The sequence below is a fragment of the Gavia stellata genome, chromosome 2 (genome assembly GCF_030936135.1).
Source record: "Gavia stellata isolate bGavSte3 chromosome 2, bGavSte3.hap2, whole genome shotgun sequence".
Taxonomy (NCBI): domain Eukaryota; kingdom Metazoa; phylum Chordata; class Aves; order Gaviiformes; family Gaviidae; genus Gavia; species Gavia stellata.
Window position 1 is genome coordinate 33595756 of NC_082595.1, and position 25613 is coordinate 33621368.

Here is a 25613-nt window from a genome sequence, read left to right on the forward strand (position 1 = left end):
ATAACATTACCAAAAAAAGTCTGAATTGTTTTCCACAACAAAATGTAAGCAAATGCGGGAAGCAAACTGCAATTTATCTCCTGAAGTTGTCTGGTATACCAAAGCATTTTGTGTATTCTGGACTTCATCCAAAGCAAACATTCAACTACTTTTCTTTTAAGCACATCTGGAGGTCAATACAAATTGTCCTACCCTTAACATTAGTCCCACACAAACTGGCTAATATGCATCCACAAAACAGGGAGTAAATTCATTTCTGTGGTCACATGAATGATTTGGCTTCTCTTTCAAGTCCTACCACAGATTTCCTGTTCGATCCTGCGTAAAAGGGTTAACCTCTTTGTACATCTCCATCTGCCAAACAGGGTAAATAACACCTGCCTCCTTTCTGGTAGTTTATGAGGCTCTGAGGGCATGTCTCTACCACAGGTGTAGGCACACCCAAGCTGGCTCCATATGAGGAGCACTAACTGTGTTCCTCATTTTTCTAGGGATTCAAATTAAAATGCCCAGTATTCAATTTACCAAAGTGCTGAGTGCTCAGAACTGCAACTGAAGTCAAAGGGAACTCTGCTTGGAACAATAAAATAGGTATATATTAACTGTATAATACTAAGTACACTGAAAAATCAGGCCAAAGGCATCTCCAATGGGCACCTAAAATGAGTGAGCATCTCTGAAATGAAACTCAGTGCCTCAGGTCCCCTCCTAGAAAACAAAAACAGCTTTATACCTTTTGGGATGTTATAAAGACATTATTCATTCATACCATAAGGCACTTAAAAGCTAGAAGGCTAAGTATACTTATAAAAAGCAAAAGGAAATTCTATCAGCAGTGCACAGCTTAAGTGAGCTGCAGTAAATAAGGCATGGGCTGGAGCATGAGGACAGAGGATGTTGAGTAGTTGCACACTGATAACCCGTCTTTCATTCTATACACTTATTGAGTAACAGACCTGTGGAACAACACTGTGTGATCACATCATACAAATCAGACCCTAAAATAAGGTTATATAGACAAATTGTTTTATTTCCTACTGTTTTGGTGTCTGATTTTGCAGTCATATCATTCCTTTACTACAGCTTTTTCATAAAACGTAATTTACCTCAGGATCCATAGGTGAAAAACAGAAATCTTATTCCGACTCTTGCATAAATCAAGAATAATCCCTTTGAAATTAATGGAATTGAAGTAACATAAGTGAAAAGTCAAACCTTTTGGCTCCTGAAAAGTGCAAGCTACATTTCAGCATTTGGATTCAGCATACTAAAGCTAGGCAGCAAAATGGGGTGTTACCTATAGACTGTTCCCTTTTTTTTTAAGTCATTCTTAAAGTCTAGTGAAACTTTATAGAGTATCAATATCGAACATTCTTTTCTATCAATCATTAAGAGTAGCAGAAGCTTTATAAGTCCCTACTATGAAGCTTCACCTTTACCGCTACCACTCCCCCACATAATCTCATAGTTTTAAATTTGGGGGCGATTCACACCTTTTACCCTCTCCCCCAGAAATGGCATAACACAAGCTATTTGTTATCTGAAAAGATTAAGTGACATCACACAAGGGTTCTGGGGAAGAAAGTAATCAGTACAACAGAGGGGATAATCAGGAAACTGATTAGAATAAAGATACTGCTGTGATATAGCCCATTTGGGATTTAATGTATGAAAAGATAAAAAGATGAAAGAAGAGGAAGAACAAAGAGCAAGGGATAACAGTTCCTTGTAAAGGAAGGAGGAAAAGAAAGATATATGACCTTATATTATCTAATTCTCCTAGCAAGTATATACTAACTGGTATTTGTGTTGGTGACTCCTATTTGGTCATGTTAGAACATAAAATAAGGAACTGTGCTGTGTGTCTGTTTTAACAAGAGCCAAGCCACGTGATTTACAAAAACACTTCAGCTCCTCATACCTGCAATGGCATTTTGCAAGATTCTTGCCACATGCCACACACTGACGGTTGTTTGCCACGCTCTATCCAAGAGGTGACAGTGTTTCATGCTGCCTTTTGTCAGCACCTTCAAGAGCATCTCAGTTTTGAACTCAGTTTTTCTTTCCACCTTGTAGATGAAGAGTTCAGTCATCCTGGCACTGAGGCATTGCTCTGCACAGCGAAGTTCAGCAAGGTGAATGGGGAAGGACGAAGAGCAGAGGTGTATTCATTAAAGAGAAAGAAAAAACCCCAAAACATGCCTTAAATGATGTCATACATGTCATACCTCATACACACTTTAACCAAGTACTGTAGTGCTGTGACCATCAGTCATTTCTGTTCCTGCAGTTCCATCTGCAGCTGCAGACATTTGTGAATATTTGTGCATGACGGCAGAATAGGACTACTCTGGACCCCTTCTGACATAGTTCAACTGTTCAGCGTAAATATTGTTCTCAAATCTTCAAGCTACATGAAACCTGTTGAAAGTGACATGGTGAAAGAAAGGCTTCGTCCTACTGGGACTATCAAATAATGTATTGCACGGGACTTGCTGAACAAACACATGAATAATTTGGCTCCCCAGCAAGGAGCTGGATTTGACATTACTCTAGTGCTTCCAACATTCCTACAGCTAGGGACTGCTACAGGAAAAGCTAGGCTGGCTGCAGTCTCAGCAGCTGAAATGGCCACGCACACGTGGTGTTGAAAGAAGGCTACTTGAAGAACAGATGACAGAGCAACCAGTTCCTGCTCACCCAACTCATGTATCCCAGCACAAAGTCAAGTGGCATTCACATTAAAGTATGCTAGCTTTTAAAGATGCGCCACAGGGTGAACAGAAGATAACCACAGACAGATGGGTTGTGTGCGTGCTCACTGCTTCATGGAGAACCATACGCTCTTCCTGAAATTATTTCAACCTTGTGAGTGTGGCACACAGTGACCTCAGGGTCTGTGGGATCCAAATGCTTCCTATTTCAGCATAGGCAGCAGAAAATTAGTCTCCTGTAGCATGGTCTCCACTGTGTTCACCAGACTCTTGGCATCAGAGCTTCTTCTCCCCCTCTGCATCACTACAGACTACACCTACTGGCTTTGCTGCCTGCTAACCAGCTGCCTCCTAAGAAGCTGCAGCTGCCTCTCTTGGGAGCTTTAAACACAGGCATTTCTTGGTAGGAACAGCGCCATGACCTTGTATTTCCATGACCAACTGTGTTTTCAAGTCCCATTTAAAGCAAATGACTCTCTGGGGGGCTCAACTACACCTTGATCTCACAAAACAGGTCTCTGCCTTGCTTCCAAAGTGACAATCAACAATTCGGTACAAAAAATATAACTTTTGTGATTAGATCCCAGTTGGTTGGCTTCTGGAGAGCACGATGAGGAGTGCCAATGCTGTGCCTGAGAGGAAACACTAGCAAAGAGGGGAAGGGATGGAGTTACAAGCCCCACATTTTTGTGAGGGAAACGTTATACCTGCCAGCGCTCACCGCACCACATCCTCGCATCATTTTCATTTGCACGCCGCTGCAGCACGACGACGAGCTCGGGTCCTGCCTCCGCAGCATCCCCGGAGCTCGCTCCCGGCCCGGGCGCTCCCGGCCCGGTGCTGCGTGCTGGCTCGCCGGCCGCGCTCTCTCCCGGGGCAGGGCGGGCACCCCGTCCCCCCGCGCCGCCGGGGCGGGGGACGAGGCGAGGTCTGCCCTCAGGGCAGGGGCAGGCGGGAGCCGCCCCCGCGCGGGGCGGAGGGAGCGCACGGGCACTGGCTCCTCTCTGCGCGTATCCACGCCGAGAGGTGGCCCCGGCGCTGCCCGGAGCCGCAGCCCTCTTCCCTTCCCTCCCTCCCCCTCTCCCTCCCCCGTCCCCACCTCTCCTCCAAAACCGCAGGAGCCGCCGCGGCCCCGCTTCACTCGCTCTGGTGCCAGCGGCAGAGCGGGGCGGGCGGCCGTCGCCGCAAGCACGGCCCGGGGCGGGAGCAGCCCCGCCGTCTCCCCGCCGCCCCACTGCCATGGCCGGGGTCGCGGCCCAGCGTTGACCATGCTGCTGGGCGCCCCGCGGGCGGGCGGCTGGGATCGCGGCCGGGTGGGCGAGAGGCTGCAGGCGGCCCTGGCCGGCCTCCAGGAGCTCCAGGTGCTGCGGGAGAAGCAGCGGGAGCTGGTGCGGGCCGCCCTGGCCATGCCGCAGCGGCCGGCGGCGGGCGGAGGAGAGCAGCCCCTGTCCGCCCACAGCAAGGAGCACCGGCTGGAGGCCACCCTCACCGCCCTGAAGGAGCAGCTGGTAAGGGACGGGACGGGGCGCCGCGCTGCCCCCGCCGCCCGTTTCTTGCCTCCGGGGGTCCTGCGGGGCCGCCGTGCTGAGGGCGGGCGAGCAGAGGGGAGCGCCGCCGGGCCGCCCCGCGCCGGGCAGCCTGACACCCGGCTCCCCCTCGGGAGCCCCCGGCGCCGTTTCGGGGCCGAGAGCAGGAGGGTGCTGTAGGCGCGGGCTCCTGCCGCCCCGCCGGCGGCGGTTCCCCCCGTGGGCAGGTGCGAGCGGCGGGCCCCGGGGGGTCGTCGCTGGGGCGACCTGCGGCGACCGCGACCGTCCCCGTCGCAGCCGTTATAACGGTCGCTTCTTTTCCTCAGGCGAGGCTCACCTGAGCGCGTGTTCATCGACCCGAAATGCGTAGTGTTGGTAGAGGGCTCTGCGCCAGGAGGAGCGCTGAGGAGAGGTTGTTGCCCGGCATTGCTCATTCATCGGAGCCGAGGAGTAGGAGATGATTAACTTCAGTAATACATGTATCAGGCTTGCGAGCGCTCAGCTTTTAATCGCAGTGGCTGCTTGAATAGGAGATCAAAAGCCACACAGAGTGAGATGCACATAAATAGACTAAGTGCTCAGGGATTTGGTATGGGTGTGTGCGCGTACACCTATGTGTGTACACCTATGTGCACCCGCGCAGTTGTGTGCCAGTGGGAGTCAGTCCACTGGGAAGGGGTTTGTGGGCCGGGAGTACTTTGTTCTTGCCATGGATTGCGTGAGCAAAAGAGAAGAATAACTGAATGCCAGGCCTTGTATTTGAAGTGTCACATCGGCCGCTTGCATGCGTTTTTTGTGAAAGAGAAAAAAACCACTGAATTGTGACTGAAACGAGTTTCGTAGGTGACACAACAATCAAAGGGTAAAGGGCTTTAATCTCTAGTATGGGCAATTACACACTTCAGTAAACTCAGACTTAGTTCAGAGCCTTTTCCCTCCCTGTACTGGTGCAAGCCTTGGCCGTCAGTTATCAATCAGGTGTGAAAACAGCACGGTTATTAGCTCCCTGTAGGCAGCTTTATCAGGCAGCATCTCGGAATAAAATTGGCTTTAACCTTGAGGGAAACCTAGCCACCACATGTGAAAACACAGCAGTGGGCATATCTTGATTAAAGTAAAAAATGCAGGACAAGTGGACTGCCAACCACTTGATTACCTGTCATTGATAATTTTAACTAATGGCTCAACTTTATTTCTTTTTTTTTAACTAAACGAACAAATTGAAGGCATTTATTGCCTGTCTGGGGCCACTGGCTTAACAGAAGTACCCAGTGACCTCTGCCCATTGTGACTGTTCTTTTTTCATGTCAGCTGTTGTGCTTTAATTACTCATTTGTTTATATATTTTTCAAATAAAATAGGAAAATAGAAGATTAGCTTGTCAGGACTTTACTGGCACCTTACAAGGCTTTCCGAGGACATGGGAGAAACTAGCCATTAAAATGGAAGAAAAAAATGGCCTTTAATTGCTGCCTTCAGAAATGCAGGAGTCAGGAGGGTGGGATGGGAGTAAGTCAGCACACTGCCAGAGAGGGACAGATTTCACCAGTAGGTGCCAGTGCAATTATGGGAAACATGTCTTCTGGGGGTGCCTGGGAGGGGAGTGTTCATAAAGCTTGAGAGGGATGACTCAGAACTACATAAATCCAGGGGCAGGTTCTTCAGCAAAAATTCCGTTGTGTGAATACTTAAAGTAGTGATACAAAGCTCATCCAATTGACCCATGGCTGCTGGAAGCTTTGCAGACTGGCATACCTAGTACCTTCATTGTTTTTTTCCTGTGCAAATTGCAGACATATTTGAGTAGAGGTGCATACCTCAAAGCTGTTCAATAGCAAAGGAAACACAGTTGAACACAGGCTATTCACAATCCTGTTAGAAGTGGTCCACAGATCCTAGGAACTCAGTGACCACCGGCTGTGAAAACTGTTTCTTGGTGACTCATGAGCAGCTTATTGCACTCAAAACACTTGAAAATTCTGTTCATGATCACAGGATATTAAGTTAAAACTAAAACCAACAGAAAATACAAAGCACAGCATTGCTCAGGGAGTGTTACGTCTTCATCGTTGTTGTTCTTGGCCCATGGACGATAGAGTATGTGATCACTGCTCTATAAGCTTTTAGATTGAGAAACTCATTAACAATGTAAATGTAACTTTGCCTTGCAGTGTATCTTGATCCAAGTTTCAAGTAGGGCTGTAGCCCTGGGCTTTGGTGTGGTCATGGTTTAATTCATAAAAAGTTTGGTCCTTGCAACGTAAAATGGGGAAACTGTATCAGCTGATGCTGGCTCAAGGCATCTCAGCAATGGAAACAAGGCAGATAAAGCATCAAGCCAGGCTTCTGCTTTAACAGTAAGGTGAGAAACAGAAGAGCAGAGGCAATACCCTTAAGGAGTCAAGTGCCACTAGTGGGAATGGGTGGCGCTGAGACTTCAAATGCTGTAGGGACCACGTGTGGATGCCACTCCAGCATCCCAATCTCTTCCCCAACAACAGGTACGAGTGACAGACAGCAGCTGGCCTTTCCAGCAGTCTGCTGTAGACAGCAAGGCTGCAGGCTTTCTGCTGCCCCTAGCAGTCATGACCTTCTTCGCCTTAGCCAGTGGCTCTTTTTGGTGGCCAGGGGCTCTTCTGGCAGCTGCAAGTTACTACCATGCAGGCAGGATCAACTCTCTGTAGCAGAAAAGAAGCAGAGTTAAGTGATGCTAGTCATCCCAGAGGTGCTAAACTAGTCTCTTGGCCAAACTATAGCATGGTGACATAGAGGGAAAAGAAGACGTGCAAATTCAGGCTCATACGAAGAAAGAAATCTGCATTTTCAGCGCCAAAGTAGATGGATAACTAAGGCTGCAGCATCCAGTATTTTCTCAGCTGTTTCCTCAGAGAACATATTTATAAAAATTGGTTGATTGGGTTTGAATCTGATGATTTTGTTTTGCAAGCTTCCAGGTGGCTTATGACGTTATAAAAATGTGGGAAGGGACACATTATATTGAAAGGAAAGAAAACCACTTGGTACCCTGCATTTTGCACAGATTTTTTTCCCCTTTAGATAGTTTTAAATAGAAGAAAACATCTTTTAAACCATGGATTTTAAAATTTTTTATTTTAATATTAAACTAACTTAAAGTTTTTGTCAAGTGAGAGAGAGATGCTTCCAGAAGGAATTCACCTCACTTTAGAATAAGAGTCTGGGATAGGTGAAATTAATTTTCCTCTGAAACTGGCAGCTTTGCACCATCAGTTACAAAAAGACCCAAGGGTGAATAGATTTTAGATAGGCAAAACTGGGTAAGATTAATGCTATCTTTTGTCGATTCCAAAATACAGTTAGATTAATAAAATTGTCAGGTGCTCATCTACAACCAATAGATGCCAAGCCCCCCTTTAACTGAAGAGATTAATAGTTGAGAAGAATAGTAAAGTATGACCAGTGGTTTTTGGTGCCTTGATTTGGGGTGCCAATTTGTGTTGTCTTAAAGGAACCTGCTTTTCAGAGAGTGTTCTTCCTTCTGGAAAATGAGTGGTATGACAATATCCCAGATTGGGCTCCCAAAAACTGTAGGCCATCAATAGTACAAGTTGATTTGGAAAGTCTGGTCCTGCACTGTGCACTGTACAGAAGTCTTCACAGCTGCATTGCCCGAAGCAAACAGATAGTTTCACCTGCAAGGTTTCGTCTCATGTAAAATTCATGTTGTGAATTGAGAAAGAGTGTGTTTAGGGTTTATTGTTTTGGGTCCTGCTTAGCGTGGTTATTAGAGCAGTAACAACCTCAAGCAAACACACCGGAAAAGTCATCCAAATGGTTTGAGGAATGCTTCTCCTCTTGGAGTGCAGAAGGAGTTAACTGAAAGATCAAAGCTACGAAGTCTGCCGGAAACATGAAAACCCAATGGTGTGAGACACCATAAAAGGGTTAAAAATGATGATGTAAATCATGTGTGTTGGTTAAAATGCTGTGAAAGCGCAGACAGAACCTGGAGGAATAATAAATAATCTTTGAATACCTGAGAGCCTTGTGGCCTCTCTGTCATTAATCAGAAACCACAGACTGAGGGATTGGCTGGCAAAACATTAATCATTAAGCAATTAATTCCAGCCGTGAAAACAAAACTTAGTGATTTCCTGAGTAGGTGGGATTGAAGGAGGCATGGTGTGTTTTTGCTTTTTCACCATAAAGGAAATAAAGAAGTACTGAGGAGGTCATACATTCATCATTCAGATGGGACAGAAAATCTCCTTTATTATCCAGTTCTTCCCTTCCTTTTTGTTTATATGAAACAGGAAGAGGGAAAATCACCACGGGTTTTCCTAGGAAGCAATAAGGAGCCTCTTGAACTTAAACCTTTCTGGATGCGTGACACTAACAAAAAGGGGCTTTATTTCTTGTGTCTCATATTTTCTCCAGTTCTCCATAAAAGCATGGTAGAAGTACCTTTTTATTCTTCTCAGTAGCATCACCAGCCATAACAGTTGGCTTGTGAGACTCAGGGCATCTGTCTTTTTTCTCTTTTCCTTGAATCCCAATTTCTAATCATTTACCAATTACCTAAGGGTCTTAGCTTTCCTTGCTTTTAGTATTTATAGCTATGGAGAAACCTAAAAATGTAATTATTAAAAGCTGAATAATCCGAACACGAAGTGGAGTTGAAAATGTGTACATACTGATTTTGATTTTCTGCATGTCATTTAATTTTGCAGATACTTTAATTAGTTCAAGGTACCTAGATTATATTTTTTCATATTTGGGGTTGGAAATGCTGCTTGAACTACCACTTGTATTTTTAAATCTGAAATGTACATGTGAAGAAGAATCTTAGTCCAGTTTTTCTTGCCATTACTGAATGGAAACACAGCCCCTCAAGAGATGTGAGCACAACTTTACAACCAACTTCAAGAGACCACTTTTCTGTAAAGTACTGTTGGATGGATGGTGAGGTGTGATATAATTAGAAGCTGCCTAAATAGTGGCTGGACCTAGATAATTTGCCAAGTGTCATGTGAGAAGTTTGTGACAGAAACCAACCGTGGTTCTTTGGCTGGTACCTAACACCTGGCCATCTGCCTCGCCAAATTGACAGCATAAATACTGGGGGAGCAACTGCAGGAGCTGTTACTTCAGATCAGCCTGGTCAGTAATTGCAGTAGGCAAAGGACCTTGTTGCTGTCTTCTGAAGGATTATTCACAAGCTTGGGACACCATTTATTTTAAATACAGTCATTTTCACAGCAGTATTCAAATGCCGCCTTATCCTTGCATAAAATGTGTGAAAATATCTAGCCATGAGACATGCAAGGAAAACTTTCAGCAAAATAGATGCCACAAGTCGTTCAGTGTACCCTTTCAACTATAAAGATACGTCATCAAAGCCAAGGGTTTTACAGAAATTAGTATGCTGCCTTTACTTTGTGTGGCAATAAGATACTTTTACATACAGCAGTTTCCTTTCATCAGGCAGCATCTTAGAGTTCATGCATACAATCCATAACATTTATCTCATCCTCTGCTCAGAGGCAGTGTATGGCAAAAGCCAGTGCATATATTAATAAGTTGATTAGTTAAAAGATTGCCATCCTCTTGAGATACAGTTCCTGCCATAGGTGTAACAAAAACGCCAAAGGTTAAAGTAAGTATATTCAGTATGAAAAGTTTTGAGAACATGTTCAGCTGGGCAGAAGACATTATATACTGAGAAAGAGAATTTTTTTTACTTGTCCGTTAGGTCAGTCTCGTTACAGAGAGCCAATTGCAACAGTCCCTAGCTAAGCAAAACACTTCGTGAGAGCATAATCTGTCCGGCACAGATGGTTTGAATTCATGCGTTGCCACTGAGATTCTAACTGTGATTATTCTTCATTTCCTCCTTCTTCCCTCGACTTGTGAATTAGTCTCGTTTGAGGAGACAGGATGTCGGCTTGAAAAGCCACCTGGATCAGCTAGACCAGCGAATAAGTGAGCTGAAATTGGACGTCAGTAAGACCTCCAGTGAATACTTGGATAGTGACAGCCGGCCCAGCTCAGGTAATGTGCACTTGGTCATTTATTCCCAGGGTCGTGGTGCTAGGAGAACTGAAGGGTGTCAGCTGCAAAGCAAAACTCTCTGTATTGTTTGGTCAGAAACAGTGCCCCATGGCTGAGATGGAGAGCAGTCATGTGGCGCAGAGCACACTCACAGAGCTGGTGGGAATTTTCCTGCAAAGTTGATTTAGTTGGAAAACGCTTATTCACTAAAACAGTATTTTTTTCTGGATTTTTTTTATTTCAAAATGGACATTTTAGTCATAAATGGAAGGAGGAGGAGACAGATTATTAATTAATTACCTTGTCCAGTGCAGAATGACCATTGGCAAAGTGGCTAGAGTACTTACTAGAAGTAAAGGAGACCAACATCCATGTCAGTGCTCTGCTTGAATCCAAGAAGGGTCCTGAACCTCACTAAGGCTTTGAAGATCACTACCACTGCAGTGCTCTGGCCAAATGAATGTTTGATCATTTATATAAAAAAGAAACAGCTCTATTAAAAGACACCGAGAAAAACCACCCCAACAGTTTGCTGACTAAAGCTCTCACGGACAGAAAGCGATTGAGTTTCAGGTGTCTGGTCTGATTCACAGAGAGAGATGGACTGCAGACTATATAGCTATGATGTCTGTTGAAACCAGTTTCTGTTATCTAGTCTGGGACAATCGGAATACCTCTTCTTAAACAGAATTTTGAAAAGCCTTGTCTTCAGTGAGACAAGAAGAGAATTTTTTTATTTACAGCATACGGATTTGCAGCCTGGTACTTTGAGTGGGTATAAAAAGTGCAAGTTTCTGTTGAGTGTTCAGGAGTTGTGCGCTTAGGCACATACACACAGTTCAAAAGGAAACAGCTTCCTTTTCTGTTTGCTTTATATAGAGAGGAATAAGAAAAATACCTATCTTGAGTTATGCAGAGCCTTTTTTAGTACTTCCATAATTAATTGGCAATGATTGCAAGACCTGGAGAGGGAAGATAGCCTCCATTCTCTGCCTTTAGACATTCTAGCTATCACAGGCTTGGCAGCTCTGATCACAGGCTAGTTTTACTCTACTTTCCCATCCAAGATGTGCTTGTATGCACCTAGCACAAGTTACAACAGCGTAAGACAGCCCTATTTTACACCAGTTGCATAAGAGTCCCCAAAGACGTTCTCCAGTGAAGAACTGGGCGTGATGGTGCTGCACTTCACCCCATCCCGCCCTCAGAACCAAGCATGCATGTGCGTGCTAAGCTGGCTCAGGGCCTAAGTAAATATGCAGAAGCCCAATAAAAGATGGTTGAATTAGAGTATACCTCTGCTAAAGTTACCCAAATAAATGATTAAAAATTTAGGCCTGTGGCACATAGCAAATGAAGATTTATTTTATTCTCTGCATTTTTCTTCCACAGAGCATGTTTAGTTACTGTAAATAAGAAATATCTTCCTATTTATTTTAACTCTGCAGGCTTCTATGACCTGAGCGATGGTGGTTCTTGCTCACTCTCCAATTCGTGTACCTCTGTGTACAGTGAGTCCATCTCCTCCTCCCACACCAGTCTCTTGCCTGGCTCTCAAAACCCTAAAGCAAGGCTCAGTGTGTTTGATTACCGACCCAAGTCTGCAGATGAAAGTACTGTGCACACCACCAGCTTCCAACAGCAGGGAACCTATGTCAGCGATGGATGTCGGATTACAGCTAGCACAGACGTTTCTGGGACTCCTTCCAGGTCCCGACCAAGGCCAGTTTCCACAGGTAATCGACTGCAGAACTGGATGCTCATTCAAGAGAAGGGCAGAATCCTGGTTATTACTTTTAGGACCTAATATACCAACGTGTAATCGATATATAGCACTCATTTTCAATACACAAAGTGAGAATTAATCGAAACCGCAGAGCCAAACCATTTACTGTCCAACTTTCACTTGTCCCCATACTCAGATACTTCTAAAGAATAACAAGTACAAGGACATATGCATTTAGAAATGGAAAAATATTTAAGTGCATGAGATAAAATTGTAATGAATGTTGAGATACTTTAATTTACCTGCTTGTGAAATCAGAAAAATTGCAGTATTTGAAATACCTTGTGTGAAGGTGCAGGGATGTATGAAAAATATAAGGTGAATTCAAAATTAGAGGTGGTAACTGCAAGTACAAATCAATTGCCTTTTCTTTCAGTGGCAAGCAGAAAGGTTGCTGAGACGCCACAAGCACAGTATTCTTTTGACACCTTCCTCGTTTGTTTGCACAAGAGAGCACCACTACACACTGCCAACAATTTCCTAAAGAATTTTGATTATGAAAATATGTTGTTTGGGAAATCGTCAACCTAATCTTTGCTGTAGCAGGTCTGGTTGTTTGAGAAATCGTCAAGCTAATCTTTGCTGTAGCGGGTCTGTAAGTGTAGGACACTGCAGACAATACCAAATTTTGAAGTCTTTCAAAAGCTTCCTGTCACAGGACAGAAATAGTCACTGTAAGTGAAATACGTGGTTGGATTTGATGGTTGGGTTTCTTGGTAGCATGAAGCAGCCAGGAAATCAGTTAACTGAGGATTTGTTGTCACTGAAGTCTGCACTGTTGTACAGAGAAATCCAAGCTAACTGCACATGGTTCCAGTAGTCTTGCTACCAGAGGTAACACAGCACCATAGCTCTCTGTCAATGACTTGTCTGGATGGAATAGTCTTGCTTCACACAAGAACGCAGCCTATCCTCTCAGCACACTGGAGATGCTCCTGAGAGGAAGGTGCAACAGTCAAGTGTAACTTCCAGCAACCTTGACAGTACTCCAAAATTTAAGAGCTCTGAATTGGTGGCTATAAATGGCATCTTTAGGGACTGAGCCTCCCATCTGCCTGAGTAGTTACCCTTAGATTTTTTCCTCTGTCAAAGTAAAGGTTCTTTAGTCCATTCTTCTATATCCTTCAGGTTGACTTTTAAAAAACCCACACATAGAATTATGGCATTTCTGATTTTCTGCCTTTTATTAAAACCTCTGAATATTTCTTTCTGGAATTAAATATTCTAAGAAGTTAGTTACTTGAGAAAGGCATGAGACTGGTAATGTTGCTATCAAATGAAATGAGAGATCCAGTTAGGAGGTTTCATTGGATTAGGGGTTAAGGAAAAGTAGAATCACATCACTCTCTGGCCTATGGGACACCTGAGTCTTAATGGCTCTCCTGTGTCCGTTGAGTGCTTCTGTTTACAAATGCCTTACTAAAGCAAAATGCAAAAGAATAAACAATTACAGCTTCCAGCATTCAAGAGGTTAAGAAACACTATAACCTAGTGTCTGCTTAAGTCCTTTTAAAGCAGCTGGTTGAGTGCTATAGATTTTCCCAAGATGTGATAGAAAAGGTTTGGAGGAAAAGCTGGAATTCAAATTTAACCACTTTAAAAAAAAATGCCATTGACTCTGCATGCTGGAAATTTCAGGAATTTCTGCATTATAGTCATATATCCAGAGGAAGTCTTTATCCTATCCTTGGGGGAAAGTGTTCAAAAACTGTATCTGTTGTATTGGATAATTCTACATGACATTCAGCTTCAGGCTTTCTGCGTGTTTGATTCACTTTTTATCCGTGCTAAGAAATAAAAATAATCCCTTATTTTTGTTTAGTTGCTTGGGTTCCTGTTAGTCTGTGACATTCTAGAACATTTTTATATATGCACAGATTTACTTTTATGCAAGTAGCACAGTTTAAATTTCCTGAAAAGGCATGAGTTTTATTATCGGCATTAAAAGGCATTCTAATCTCCACTACGCTCAGGTGAATAAAAGCCTTGACGTAATCCAGTGATCTTGGAGGACTGAAACTATTTTATTCATTCATGCTACCGATTTTAGTAAAAGTTAGCACATGCCTCTGAAAATGTAGTTGTCTGTGATTTAATTAGGTTATTTATTTTCATCCGCTGTGTAGGTGACTTGGAAAGACTCATTCCAGCAGACACTAGATTTCAGAAAGGGACAGATCCCAAATCTGTATTGCCTCTGTGCCATGCCGGAGACATGCACTTGCTCAGCGTGGACCCCAAATTCCAGAACGACTTGGTCTCCAAGAATGGCATTGACGTGTACCCTTACCCAAGCCCCCTTCATGCGGTGGCTTTACAAAGTCCCCTTTTCTCCCTGGTGGGGACATCCCCAGAAGCAGACCTCCAGGCTCCTCCCAGCAAACCCATGCCTAGTGCGACAGGTCCCATCTTGATTAGGACTAGGCCAACTGCTGAGGCCAAGCCAGGGGCAAGGGGTTACATCAATAAATTACTGCAGCTGACGAGATGCAAAGGGAACAGTCGGGCTGATGCCAGTGAGTGGGTTTCAACAAAGAGTCAGCCAGCCACAATGCACCAGAGACTAATTATAACCCCCAGCGCTGGTGGAGTGAAAATTAGCAGCAGTAGCCAGCTGGAAAAACAAGTGAGTTCTCTGGAAAGTAACAAAGCTGAAGGGAAGCTGCAGAGAGAGGTGCCAGAGGGGGAATGTGCCAAGCAGCAGGAGACCATGCACTGTGTGAATGAAGAACAGCCATCCACTCGGCCTGACACGGAGCCATCAGCTGTGAATAGTTGTTATCCTGCCAAGTCAGCAGCAAGGGGCTCTCCTCTGGCAGAAGCAATGGAGAGCAGCGTGGAGTGCAGTTCATCCAGCTCGCAGCTGTGCCAGGAGGACTCCAGCCCGGGCACATGGAATGCTAAAGCCATCCCACCCAGAAAGCTGCCCCTCAAAAGGTGTGGCAATGCCAAATTGGCTAACGCCGGGGGTCATGAGCGAGTGGCACGAAGTGAGTTCGTTCATGCTCAGTTCGTCCCTGCAGAATCCCACCAAGTCCGGGTCAAGTTTGCCAGCTCCAGAACAAAGGCAGTGAAGATAAAGAGGAGGAACAGTGAAAAGGTACTACGGCCTGGGAAGCAAGCCTTTTGCATGGAGAAGGTGAAAGGGGTCCATGGAGCTGCCAGGCTGCCTGCTGAATGGAATCAGCCCCAAAGACCACATGGAGCGAAGAGCCTTCTGCGGAGACCTTCGTATTCTGGTGGCGTGACTGGCAGGTCGTGCTCGGAGTCTAGCCTGTTCCCTGTACAGGTCGGGCTCCCCAGTGTGCCATCCAGGCCAGAGCTCTACAGGGCGTCTGCCAATGCACTGTATTCCCTCGAAGCAGCTTGTGTAGACACAGCCAACAAGAAGAAGCAGCGCAAGTGGCAGTCCACAGTGGAGATCTCTGCCAAGGCCCACCTGTCCAGCCTCTCTGGTAGCTTTGGCCTGGGAGCACCAAGGCAGCCAGCAAGGAGGGCTGGTGTCCTGCGCACTGTCAGTATGAGGGCTCGCTCCAAGAGTCAGCGCCACGGACTTTATGCCAAAAGCGAGTCAGACCACTCCGAGTATTCTGCAGAGTGTGCTTCCCTCTTTCACTCCACCATTGCAGAGACCAGCGAAGGGGAGGTCAGCGATTTCACGACTAACCGTTTCGGGGACAGTGAGTCCAGTGAAAGTGATTCAGATGGCAGCAGTAACAGTAGCAGCCTTGCCCTTGACTATGATGAGGCGGATGAAAGTGAGCTGATTTGGCCTGAAGGTTCAGTCAGACAACCGGGGACTGTCCAGGCCTCTTCCAAGCCTCTTCCCCCGGTGCCCAAAATCTGTCGCATCAAAGCTTCAAAGGCACTAAAGAAGAAGATTAGGAGATTCCAACCTTCCTCTCTGAAGGTCATGACCATGGTTTAAGGGAGAGCAGACATCTGTTTCTTACAGTGAGACGTCCTGCAGGCTCTCATTTGCAAAACAAGAGAACCCATGTGAAGAGAAAAGGACTTACTTAAATGAACTGTGAATAACCCCTGAATCAACACAAGGGGTCTTGTTTGTTAATGCCTGGACATAAATGTCACTGTATCTAATTTCCTCTTTTGCCATTTATTCTGTAAATATGGATCTGTGTATATTGTGTGATGCCTTTTTTTACTATGCTGAAAGGTCACCGTGGTGAAAATGAAAACAACCTTTGCCATAAGATTTTACTGGCAGTCTCCTGATGGTTTGTTGACCATATGCACCCACAGAATAGTCCCAGACACAAAGGCTTCCCAAGAAGAGGGGCTCTTCCCAACTGGATATTTGGTATCATCCCTCCCTCTTGTGAGGAATTCTTTGCAGTCTGAAGTCTGCATTAACCATCCAGCTGTCACTGCTCATATGGAAAAACTCTCAGTGCTCTCCATAGTTTTACTTTCAGAACAACCATCCCCTACCTTCTCCCAAATATCAGGAGGACAAGTCTCTTCTTCTGTAAAAACATACTATTTTTAGTCAAGAAGGCAAATGTATTTGTGAATGGGAACAATACTTCAGTTTCCTGTTTTCTAAACTGAGAGTATAGGGTGGTTTTTTTTTTTCAAACCCCCTCTTTATGATGTTCCATGATACTGTTCATTTGTTGAATGGGTGAAAGAACATGAGGGCTCAGTGCCACAGTGTGTGAATACCTGGGACTGAGATTATAGCTTTGCCCCTGAAATTGTAAACTCAATAAATACTATTTAATGTACTACTGAAAATTGTGTTTGTCTGACTTTGATGTCTAAAGAAAATTATTCTGAACTCTGACGTCACGTCAGGAATGCAGAGGAGCTTTCTTTGGTGAGAAACAGATCTGTGTTTTCATGATCGCTGTGCAGAGGGGTTCTTTTTTGTTTTTCAGAGGGTTGCTATAGCTCAATCAGAAGCAGGGTCCTTTCAGCCTCTACCTCAGCACCTGCTTCTAAATGAGTGAATTTAGAAACAGTATTTGTATTGAGAGAGTAGTGTTTAACTGACTCACTTAAATTGATGCAATTTTGTCACAAGACACTCTTAATTTAAAACATATTTATGTATACATAATGTGCTTTGAATGCATTTGAGGGCACCTATGTGAAGCTTTGAATCAGTTGCTAAACTGATGAAGTGATTTTTTTTGTGTTCAGACAAGCAGTCCTAATTCTTTCCTCTGAGCACAGCAATCTGGAAGCTGAGCTGAAGTTCACCCTGTGTTTACCAAAGAGCAGGTATTATCCTCGTACCCTGTTTCCATGCCCAATCTGAATACATTCCTGGCCTAGGAGATGTAGGCATTACCTCATTCAGCTGAGTGTACTGGGTCTGAAACAAAAGGCAAGTGCTTTGCAGAAACTGTGGGTAAAGGGTGCTTGTTTACTCCAAGGATTCATTAGCAAACAGAAGTACTGAAAGACTAAACTTCTAGCCAATACCTTCTATTCTTTGTAAGCTATGTTATGTTTTTAAACCACTCTATTTTCAAATCATTTTTGGAAAATGAGGTAGAAAAAAGTAAAAGTTATGTGAAGTCATTTAATGCAAGTATTCGAGCTAGTGCATAAGACCATCCTTACTGCTACTAGGAAAATACTACATTTTAGTCAGTGGAATAAGCTTAGACATTTTTTCATGGCCCCAAGAGTGTTGGACGTAATCACTCCGGTAGGATTAATGGGAGAATTTCACAGGTCTGGTGGTGGTTTCTTGTTCAGCATGTCTAGCAACAGAACAAACAAAATAGTGATTTATGCCTTGTTGACTTTTTACACGACAAAAGGATTCTTTTTCCCATTTACACAAAAGGTTTCTGTTGGGAGAGTGTGTCAGAAGTTACATATGAACCTTTAATCCATGGATTTTCTGTATTGGGGTGGGGTTTATTGGTTAGATAGGAATTTTGAGGGTGTTTTTTTCATGGGGGAGGAAATTGTTCCTAACTAGAAAACTGCTCTGGGTAGGAGCGTTCTGAAACCTGGTAAAAACCACCACCCAGTAGCTCCCTGCCTTTTTATCAGAGCAAGCTCAAACAGTAAGTTTGTGGTCCCACAAAGTAAATCCTGCTTTAGGGCTGTTAATACTCCATCAGAAATGTTGCCAGACACGATGAAAGTGCTGATCTAGAATGAACTCACACTGCCAATTCAAATAAAGAAAAATGATGACTGACTTTTGTACTGACAGGTTTTATGCCGGGTGAGGTATCACTGCCTCTACAGCTCACACTTTCTACCAGGTCAGATAACGTCTCTCCTCCCAGAGCCAGCGTAAAGCCAACATAAAAGCATAAAGCTGGCACAAACGGCATCATCCTATGCCTTGACTAATTTGACAGAAATATGATTATGTGCGCACACTTGATCCAGGGGAAACCTGTGGTGCTGGAAAACCCCAGCAATGCATAGAATCTGCTGTTAAGTGTTGAGGTATCACCATGTGCAGTGATGCTACTGAGCTGTGACCTTCTGGGGAGGGCAGAACGGGTGGTGCCACCCCTCCTTACTCCAGAACATTGAACCTTCTCCCGAGCACTGCCCTTCAGAAACACTGCTTTCCTCTGCTGGAGCAGAAACTGCATTGGGACCAGCGCTTTGGAGGGAAGAAGTAGGACAGTGCAAAGCAGGGCAGGAGACTCGGGTAGCCAATAGTCCAGCTATAGTGACACCAAAAATATGGTTGTAGTTCAGTACACTGGTAAAAATTAGTATGTGTTGTTGGCATGTGTTGTACACTGAGAATTTTGATAACAACTGGGTACGAGTGTGATGCCTGTTGGTGCTCTGTCCATCAGAGGCTATGGACTAGCTCTGCTGACAGCACCCAGGAATAACTGCCTCCTAAGCAAACAGATCTGAAACATATTTAAAATCAACAAATACCAATAAATGCTCTGAGGCACTATTCTTTTATACATGTACACTAAACATCATAAAAACAGCTTTCAGCTCCATATTAAGCCTCGTAGTGAGAATAAGGGGTGCCCAGCTTCACTCATGGTTGTCGCAATACAAAACAGAATATTCACTGTCTGTTTTCCCTTCCAGAAGGAATCCACAAAATCTTTTTACCTTGCAGCATCTTGTACTATAAAGGCCTAAGAGAATGCAAAAAATGTCAGTCGGTGATTCAATTAGAAGTCTAGCACCAAACCTGTTACACTTTAGAAGTGAGAACTTCAGCACTTTCACTGTGACTTGATTAGCAAGTGTATAGATCTGACGGCTTTATGCAGCGTCTCTGTTGCAGGAGCTAACATCTGTCATCATCGCTCCAAGCTCTAGTGAATCAAAATAATCCATTGCTGAAATCTATGCACCAGATCAGCAGTTTCCTTCTGTCAAAGGCAGACATTTACACTTTGGTGTAGGAGCAAATTGCTCCTGAACCACAAAGGAAAGAAAAGAAAGGGTAAAAAGAGAGAATAGAAAGGAAATTAAGGAAGCTTTAAGAGCAATTTGCAGAATAGATGAGAGTTACGATTTTTAAAACTTCATTAATCCTTTTATTGCTCTAGTAATTTTGGAACTGGATAATTTCCAGCCTTCTTAGCCTTGACACTATCTTAGATTTTCAAGTCCACATCCAGTACCCAAACCACGGGACAGAGTCAGAGAACTGATGTTTTGTTGGAGACACCATCCTTCAGACCAGACCTTCGTTTGAAGTGACTTCTGGTCAGGCAGGGCACTGGTCAAAAGAAAGGCAGTTATCATGTGGCAAGTCTCAAAATGAGCTATGAATGATTCTCATGCTGGGGAACTTGAGTCCAGTGGACATTTTAAGGCTGTGCTGGAGTCTGTTCTGTGTTTGCTTACCCATCCTGGTCCGAAGCTCTGAAGGGGTGAGAGCTGAAGGCAAGAGGTGCTCCAGGAGCAGCTGAAAGGCAGGCGAAGGCAGCGGCTCTTTGGGAAGCAAGTGGCTGCCCACAGGACGAGGCAGGCTAAGCGTGGCCCTGGAGGGTTCTGGCAGTTCCAGCCCCATCAGCCTTTGCTAGCTTTCTTGTCTCTGCTAGGACGCTGACACAGCCCCACCATTGCTCATGTGTCAGTGCTGGGACTTGGATGCTGCACCTGAAATAGTCACAGGCCACCTGCACCCAAAGCCACAGGACAATCACTCCTGAGCTACAAGGTCAGGGAGCACCCCAGCCCAAAGTCCTTGCAGACTACCAAGTGCAAAATGCCCAGTTAGGCAAAGATTGCCCAAAGGAAGCATGCAGCAAAACAAGGCATCTGTGACCGCTGTCTCTGACAGGGAACAAGACAACAGCATGCCAGGGAAGGACTGTCCAATTGCTACTCTGAAGCAATAGCAGCAGCTTTCATTTTCAAGCCCCTTTTCAGCCCTCCTCAAATATCCTGAGGCTGAAGGGATCACCCCAGCTGTGCTCAGTGGAAGAAAGTAGCTCAGCTTTTAACTCCAGCAGCCCCTCTGCCCTCCGCACCACAGCAAACCCTTTGGCTCCTGCAGAGACCTGTAGTACCTATTGCTCCCTAACCATGAACTCAGCCCTCCTCGCTGAACATGCTACCCAGGAAGCTGCCCTGAGACAAGCATCTTGAATGACCATGTAAAGGAAAGAACATATGTTAATCTGGAAAACAAGGACTCCTATGTCTGAAACTTGCCTGTGAGGAATACAAACACAACGACACCAATACAGCGTTTAGGCAGAATTTCCCATGTCTTATATGGATGTGAAGGAGACCTGGGATTCCACCATTAGCTGCTACTCTGTACAGACAGCTACTCTGATACTTCAGCTACAGGTGAAGAGCGGTCCACAGGAAAATGCTCAGCTAAGAGCTGTTTTTTGATGTTTGTACTTCTCAGGTTTAAAATCATCGCAGTATGTCTAATTATACTGCAATGCAGAATGTCAGCAGAATAATAGCTGAAATGAGAAGTCGTCCAGCCACCATCAATTCTATTAATTCCATGTGTTATTATTACGATGAAGCCTGGAGACTATTGTTAGCTAATATTGGTTTTTTTCAAGCATTCCCGTGTTTTTCCTTTCTTATCCTGGCTCAGCATTTGTAACTAGGGATGCAGTGCATCAAATTCACCCATGACATAATTCTTGGGGAGTCACTGGACCTACTGCACAGATTCATTTATCCCCCTCATGCTGTTCTCAAGATGTCAGCAAGTGGGATGATTGGCATGACAGATGGAAAATAAGGAGGATTTCAGACCTTTCTTTCGTTTTTGATTGGGCTGCAGGCTGCAGAAGTAACTGTGTTTACGACTGGTGTGCCTGGGGAGAATCCTGCTGCCATGTCACATCTGTGTTAGTGGTGGAGCAGGGGAGATGGTTAGGGCTGTGCACAGTGATGGCATTTCATGTTTATTCTGGTTTTCAAACCACAAATTGAAAGAATTATCAGCAGTCTGGTGATCCTGTAAAGCTACAAACCAAGAGAGGAGAAAGCCCACAGATCAAATTGACCAGGCAGGGCTGACCAGGCAACGTTGAACCCAAACTGCAGACTTACAAGCCCCAAATGAAGCATCTGAGTTTCAGCAGGAGACTTGAGCAGCTGGATGTGCTCAAAAGCTCTGTCAAATCACACTGGGTGCCTAGTCTTCAGCATCTAAGATAGAGAAGTCAGGCTAACAAGTTGCTCTGAGAAATACGCATTACTGCAAACCTTTACTGCTACATTTACATGCAGTATTTTCTCTCCATTCCTGGTGTCCCAAAAGTGAGTCTAAAAAGCTAAAGGGTCTAATTCACTCAATGTGTTATTACGTTTAGGACTCTACCAAACTCTTCTACAATTTCCAAGATGGGAGCATGCAGATACATTGACTCTTGAGACAACAGGAAGTATCCTTTAGCGGGAATCCAAAAATGAAACTTGCACCCACATGACAAGTTGTAGCATCAATGAGTGCTTTACTATTTAACGTATAAAAGTTCAAGACTTTGTCTGGACCGCTGCAATGCTAAAACACAAGTAAAATCTTAGCTCTTCTAAGATTATTAGCTCATTCGCTAATGAAAGCCAAGAAGTTCAACTATGAAAACGGTCTCTGAGTTTGACCACTGTCTGGGTATACAGAATTTGGCAGAAAATGCCAGTAGTGTGGCTTTTTATGCATTTTTTTTTTTCATTTTCTACTTATCATTCCCTAAAGAATAAAATCAAAAGAAGAGAAGCAGAATTTCATTTTCATGCCCTTCATTATGAGGGTCATCTGACTTGATGCACTTGGACATGCAAAAAGGCAAGGGCAGAGACAGTTGCAGTCAGGATGAAAATTGGTTGTATCTTAAACATGCAATGCAGAAACCGTTTTTTAACCTATTCAATGCAAGGAAGTGGAAGAAGTTAATAGCTAGGGCATACCCAAAGTCTCCCGTGCTGAGATCATTGGAGTTAAACAGATTCTTTATCTCACGTGCAATTTATGGCAAAGGGCTACGTGAACAGAAATTATTTGCAACGGGAAGAATATTTTCCTGATTACATACTAAGTGTGCTCACTACCTGTGTTGCTCGCCATCCTTCTGTGCATAACCAAATCAGTATCTCTTGTCTTCCCAGTATTGCTATTTCACCATGGCATTAGTGAAAGAGCAGGGTCCTTATCAGCTACACTGTGGCCTCTGATTGCTGAGAATTTCACCTTGGCATAGAACTCTCTATATTCCATAAGGACTGAGGTTTATGAAGTTATTTCTTCGAATGGGAATTTGCCATAGGTCTTCATAGCATTAGATGTATATGCAGATATTTGGGAAGAGGCAGTTCAGTGGATGGGCGGATGTGATTACATCCACAGACATTGCTTTGGAAGCAAAGCAGAAAGGGTTTTGGACTACACTGTGTCTTGTCACTGACTCTGACTATATTTTCCAAAGGAAATAGGTCTCAGTACTGGAGAGGTACTGAGAACAAGGTGCTGCTGATTAAAATTAGTACTGTGAACATTTCCCTTTTTTGTTTTAATCACACCTACTGAAGCTAACGAGTTTGGGGGTGGTTCTATCAAATCTGACTTTGGAGTAGGATGAATTTCTTGAAAATAATTCCGTGAGGTATTTTGTTAAACCAAGATGTTCAAGGAACCTTTGTAGGTGCTTATCCGATTTGCTCCTGAATCCTGAATCATCTGAAGTGTACTCATAACTATCTATTAGAAAATTCTGCCCCTTTTTCTCCCTCTCCCAAAAAAAGTAGACATATGTTGCACATGTACAAAGGACCTCTAACAAATTGAGTATGATTGTAGAATGGCTTTTCTAGGTCTTCACGCTACATTTAGATTCTGTGGTTTTGATTATGTTTGCATCCTGGGTCTCCTTTCTTGTCAGTGGGGCACTGGAATTGATATACTTGTATGCCTACAACTACAGCTTTATAACCAGTATTTATAGAATGCAGGCTGATTCTAGGAGGTCAGAGAAAGGTAACTATGACTAGTAAGCCTAATGCCAGCAGGCTTAACTACACTGTACCACAGTATGAACCTTAATTTCAAATTTTTAGGAGCTCACAAATCAAAAAAGGCTGAAAAACCACATATTGTCTCCTAGGTGCCCAAGATGAAGAGGACTTCAGAACAAGGAATCTATAAAGCCAAAAAGAGGAAGAATTCCAGGAGAGCTGAGATGAGAAGAAACCAATTTCACAGTCTGACGATAAGTTACTGCAAATCAAGGGGTAAAGCTCTCCACAGATGGTGTTAAATAAGTACAGAGGACTGAAACAGGCTGCAGGATAGGCAGGGAGAATGATAAAAAAGGACACTTTAAAGCTCTGTTATTATAGGAGGGTTAATAATTTTCTAGCACTGTGGTTAGTATATAATCACAGCAGCCTCCCACATTAAGTAACATCAGTGTGGTTGTCAGGGAGGTGTGTGTGCCACGGAAACACCGGGGTTAGAAGCCAAGTCTCCCAAATGTGTTTGCATCATCCGCAGCTGAAGGCGCCCTCCCAAGCCCAGCCTGCGGTGCCAGCTGCATGGGGGTCACCTTCCCGCCGGGCTGCTCATGCACCCCGTCCCCTCCGCCCAGCCTCCGTCACTTCCCTGGCTGCCGTGCCCTGTGTCTGCAGCCAGGAACCTTACTCCAGAGGAATTCCTCTTTTTCTCAGAAGACTCGTCAAGTTATAAAGATTAACCTCAGAGCGTGCAAAGAACTTTTAACAATAAAATTTCCACAGACATTGCTTTGGAAGCAAAGCAGAAAGGGTTTTGGACTACACTGTGTCTTGTCACTGGCTGACTATATTGTTTGGCCATCTCTCCACAATCAGCCTGCAGAAATGCACTCTCATGGATCACATTCATTTATATGTCTCTGGGGTATGCAACCTGGGGACACTGGGGGTTAACTGCCCTAGATAGTAAGGGAAGCTACTGCAGAGAACGATGCAGCCTGGGCTAGAAATCAAAACCAAAAAGGCGAGAAACAGACCCTCCACTGTCTTTTTTTTCAGATGCAACCAAGCACTTCCATGCAAAGCAGACACTGTGCATGTTGGGTCGCACGTTGGGCCCACATTATGCAGGGGTGAATGACCCTGCTCAACACACCACCCCTCAGTGTCTTCACTCACCACATCAGTTCAGCTCCTTGGTACAAGTACATATGATTTTCTCCTTTACAAATTAGAGGAAGATCAAGCCCTGTGTGGTTGGTATGTGCTGAAAGCTCCACAGGCAGCCATGAGAACTAGCAGAAACAAAATATGGCTGTTTTCAGACAAACTTTTCTCCATACCATCACCTATAATTAGATAATATAATTACAGAGCTAATTTCTCCTACCTTCCCCTTTACGTGATGCTTTCCCTGACTTTTCTGAGATGGCCACCCCAGCCTGCTGAGGTAAGAGCGTGCCCTGTGGAAGACGGGCTCCACGCCTTTTGGTCTGCGTTTGTCCCAACACGCACCATGAAGCAGAGACAAGACCTGCAGTTCCCTTTATCACAGCAGGCTTTGCTCCCTGAGGTGCCTCGCTCTAAATCTGAAGTTACACTGCCTGATTCTCTGATGGACAGCGCTATTTTTTGCATATTGCAAGACCATTTTAAGTACAAATTGCCCTTAATAAAATTGCATTTTGTAACAAAACTCAGTGTGATAATGTGGTTTGCAACAAAGGGCCACTGTTCATATTTCTCTATGGATTCAGTTCACAACAGCTTTCCAGGTATAAGAAGGCCAAGTCTGTATTCAGACTACAAAGGCTATACTATGTATATAAGTATATACTGTGTATCCTGTAAGTATATAGACTTATACAAGACTATAAGGAAGGCAGCTAGGATAATTACTGTCTTCACTAGACGCATATTGCTAAAAGAAATACACAGCATGAATACAACAAATAAAGTATCTCCTGTAATACACAATACAGTCATTGTATGTTGGGCTTGCGTGGCTGCACAATGCTATGTCAGTTTTAATGGCTATCATTTACTCAAACACCCGTAGGAAAAGCATCTTGTCCCTGTAAAGCTAAAGGTCTTTATTTGAGAGACAGAGCCTCCTATCTACGGTTTACTTGGCTTCCTGAATTAGCA

General features: G+C 44.3%; 1 protein-coding gene across 1 annotated transcript; it reads left to right on the forward strand.

Annotated features, from left to right (window-relative positions):
* The first annotated feature begins 3967 nt into the window (after nt 1-3967).
* On the forward strand, nt 3968-16129 carry DACT2 (dishevelled binding antagonist of beta catenin 2). Its single transcript, XM_059835504.1, has 4 exons — nt 3968-4222; nt 10138-10270; nt 11719-12006; nt 14183-16129. The coding sequence occupies exons 1-4, from the start codon at nt 3983-3985 to the stop codon at nt 15982-15984; spliced, it is 2463 nt and encodes an 820-aa protein (XP_059691487.1). The 5' UTR covers nt 3968-3982; the 3' UTR covers nt 15985-16129.
* Nucleotides 16130-25613: the final 9484 nt, after the last annotated feature.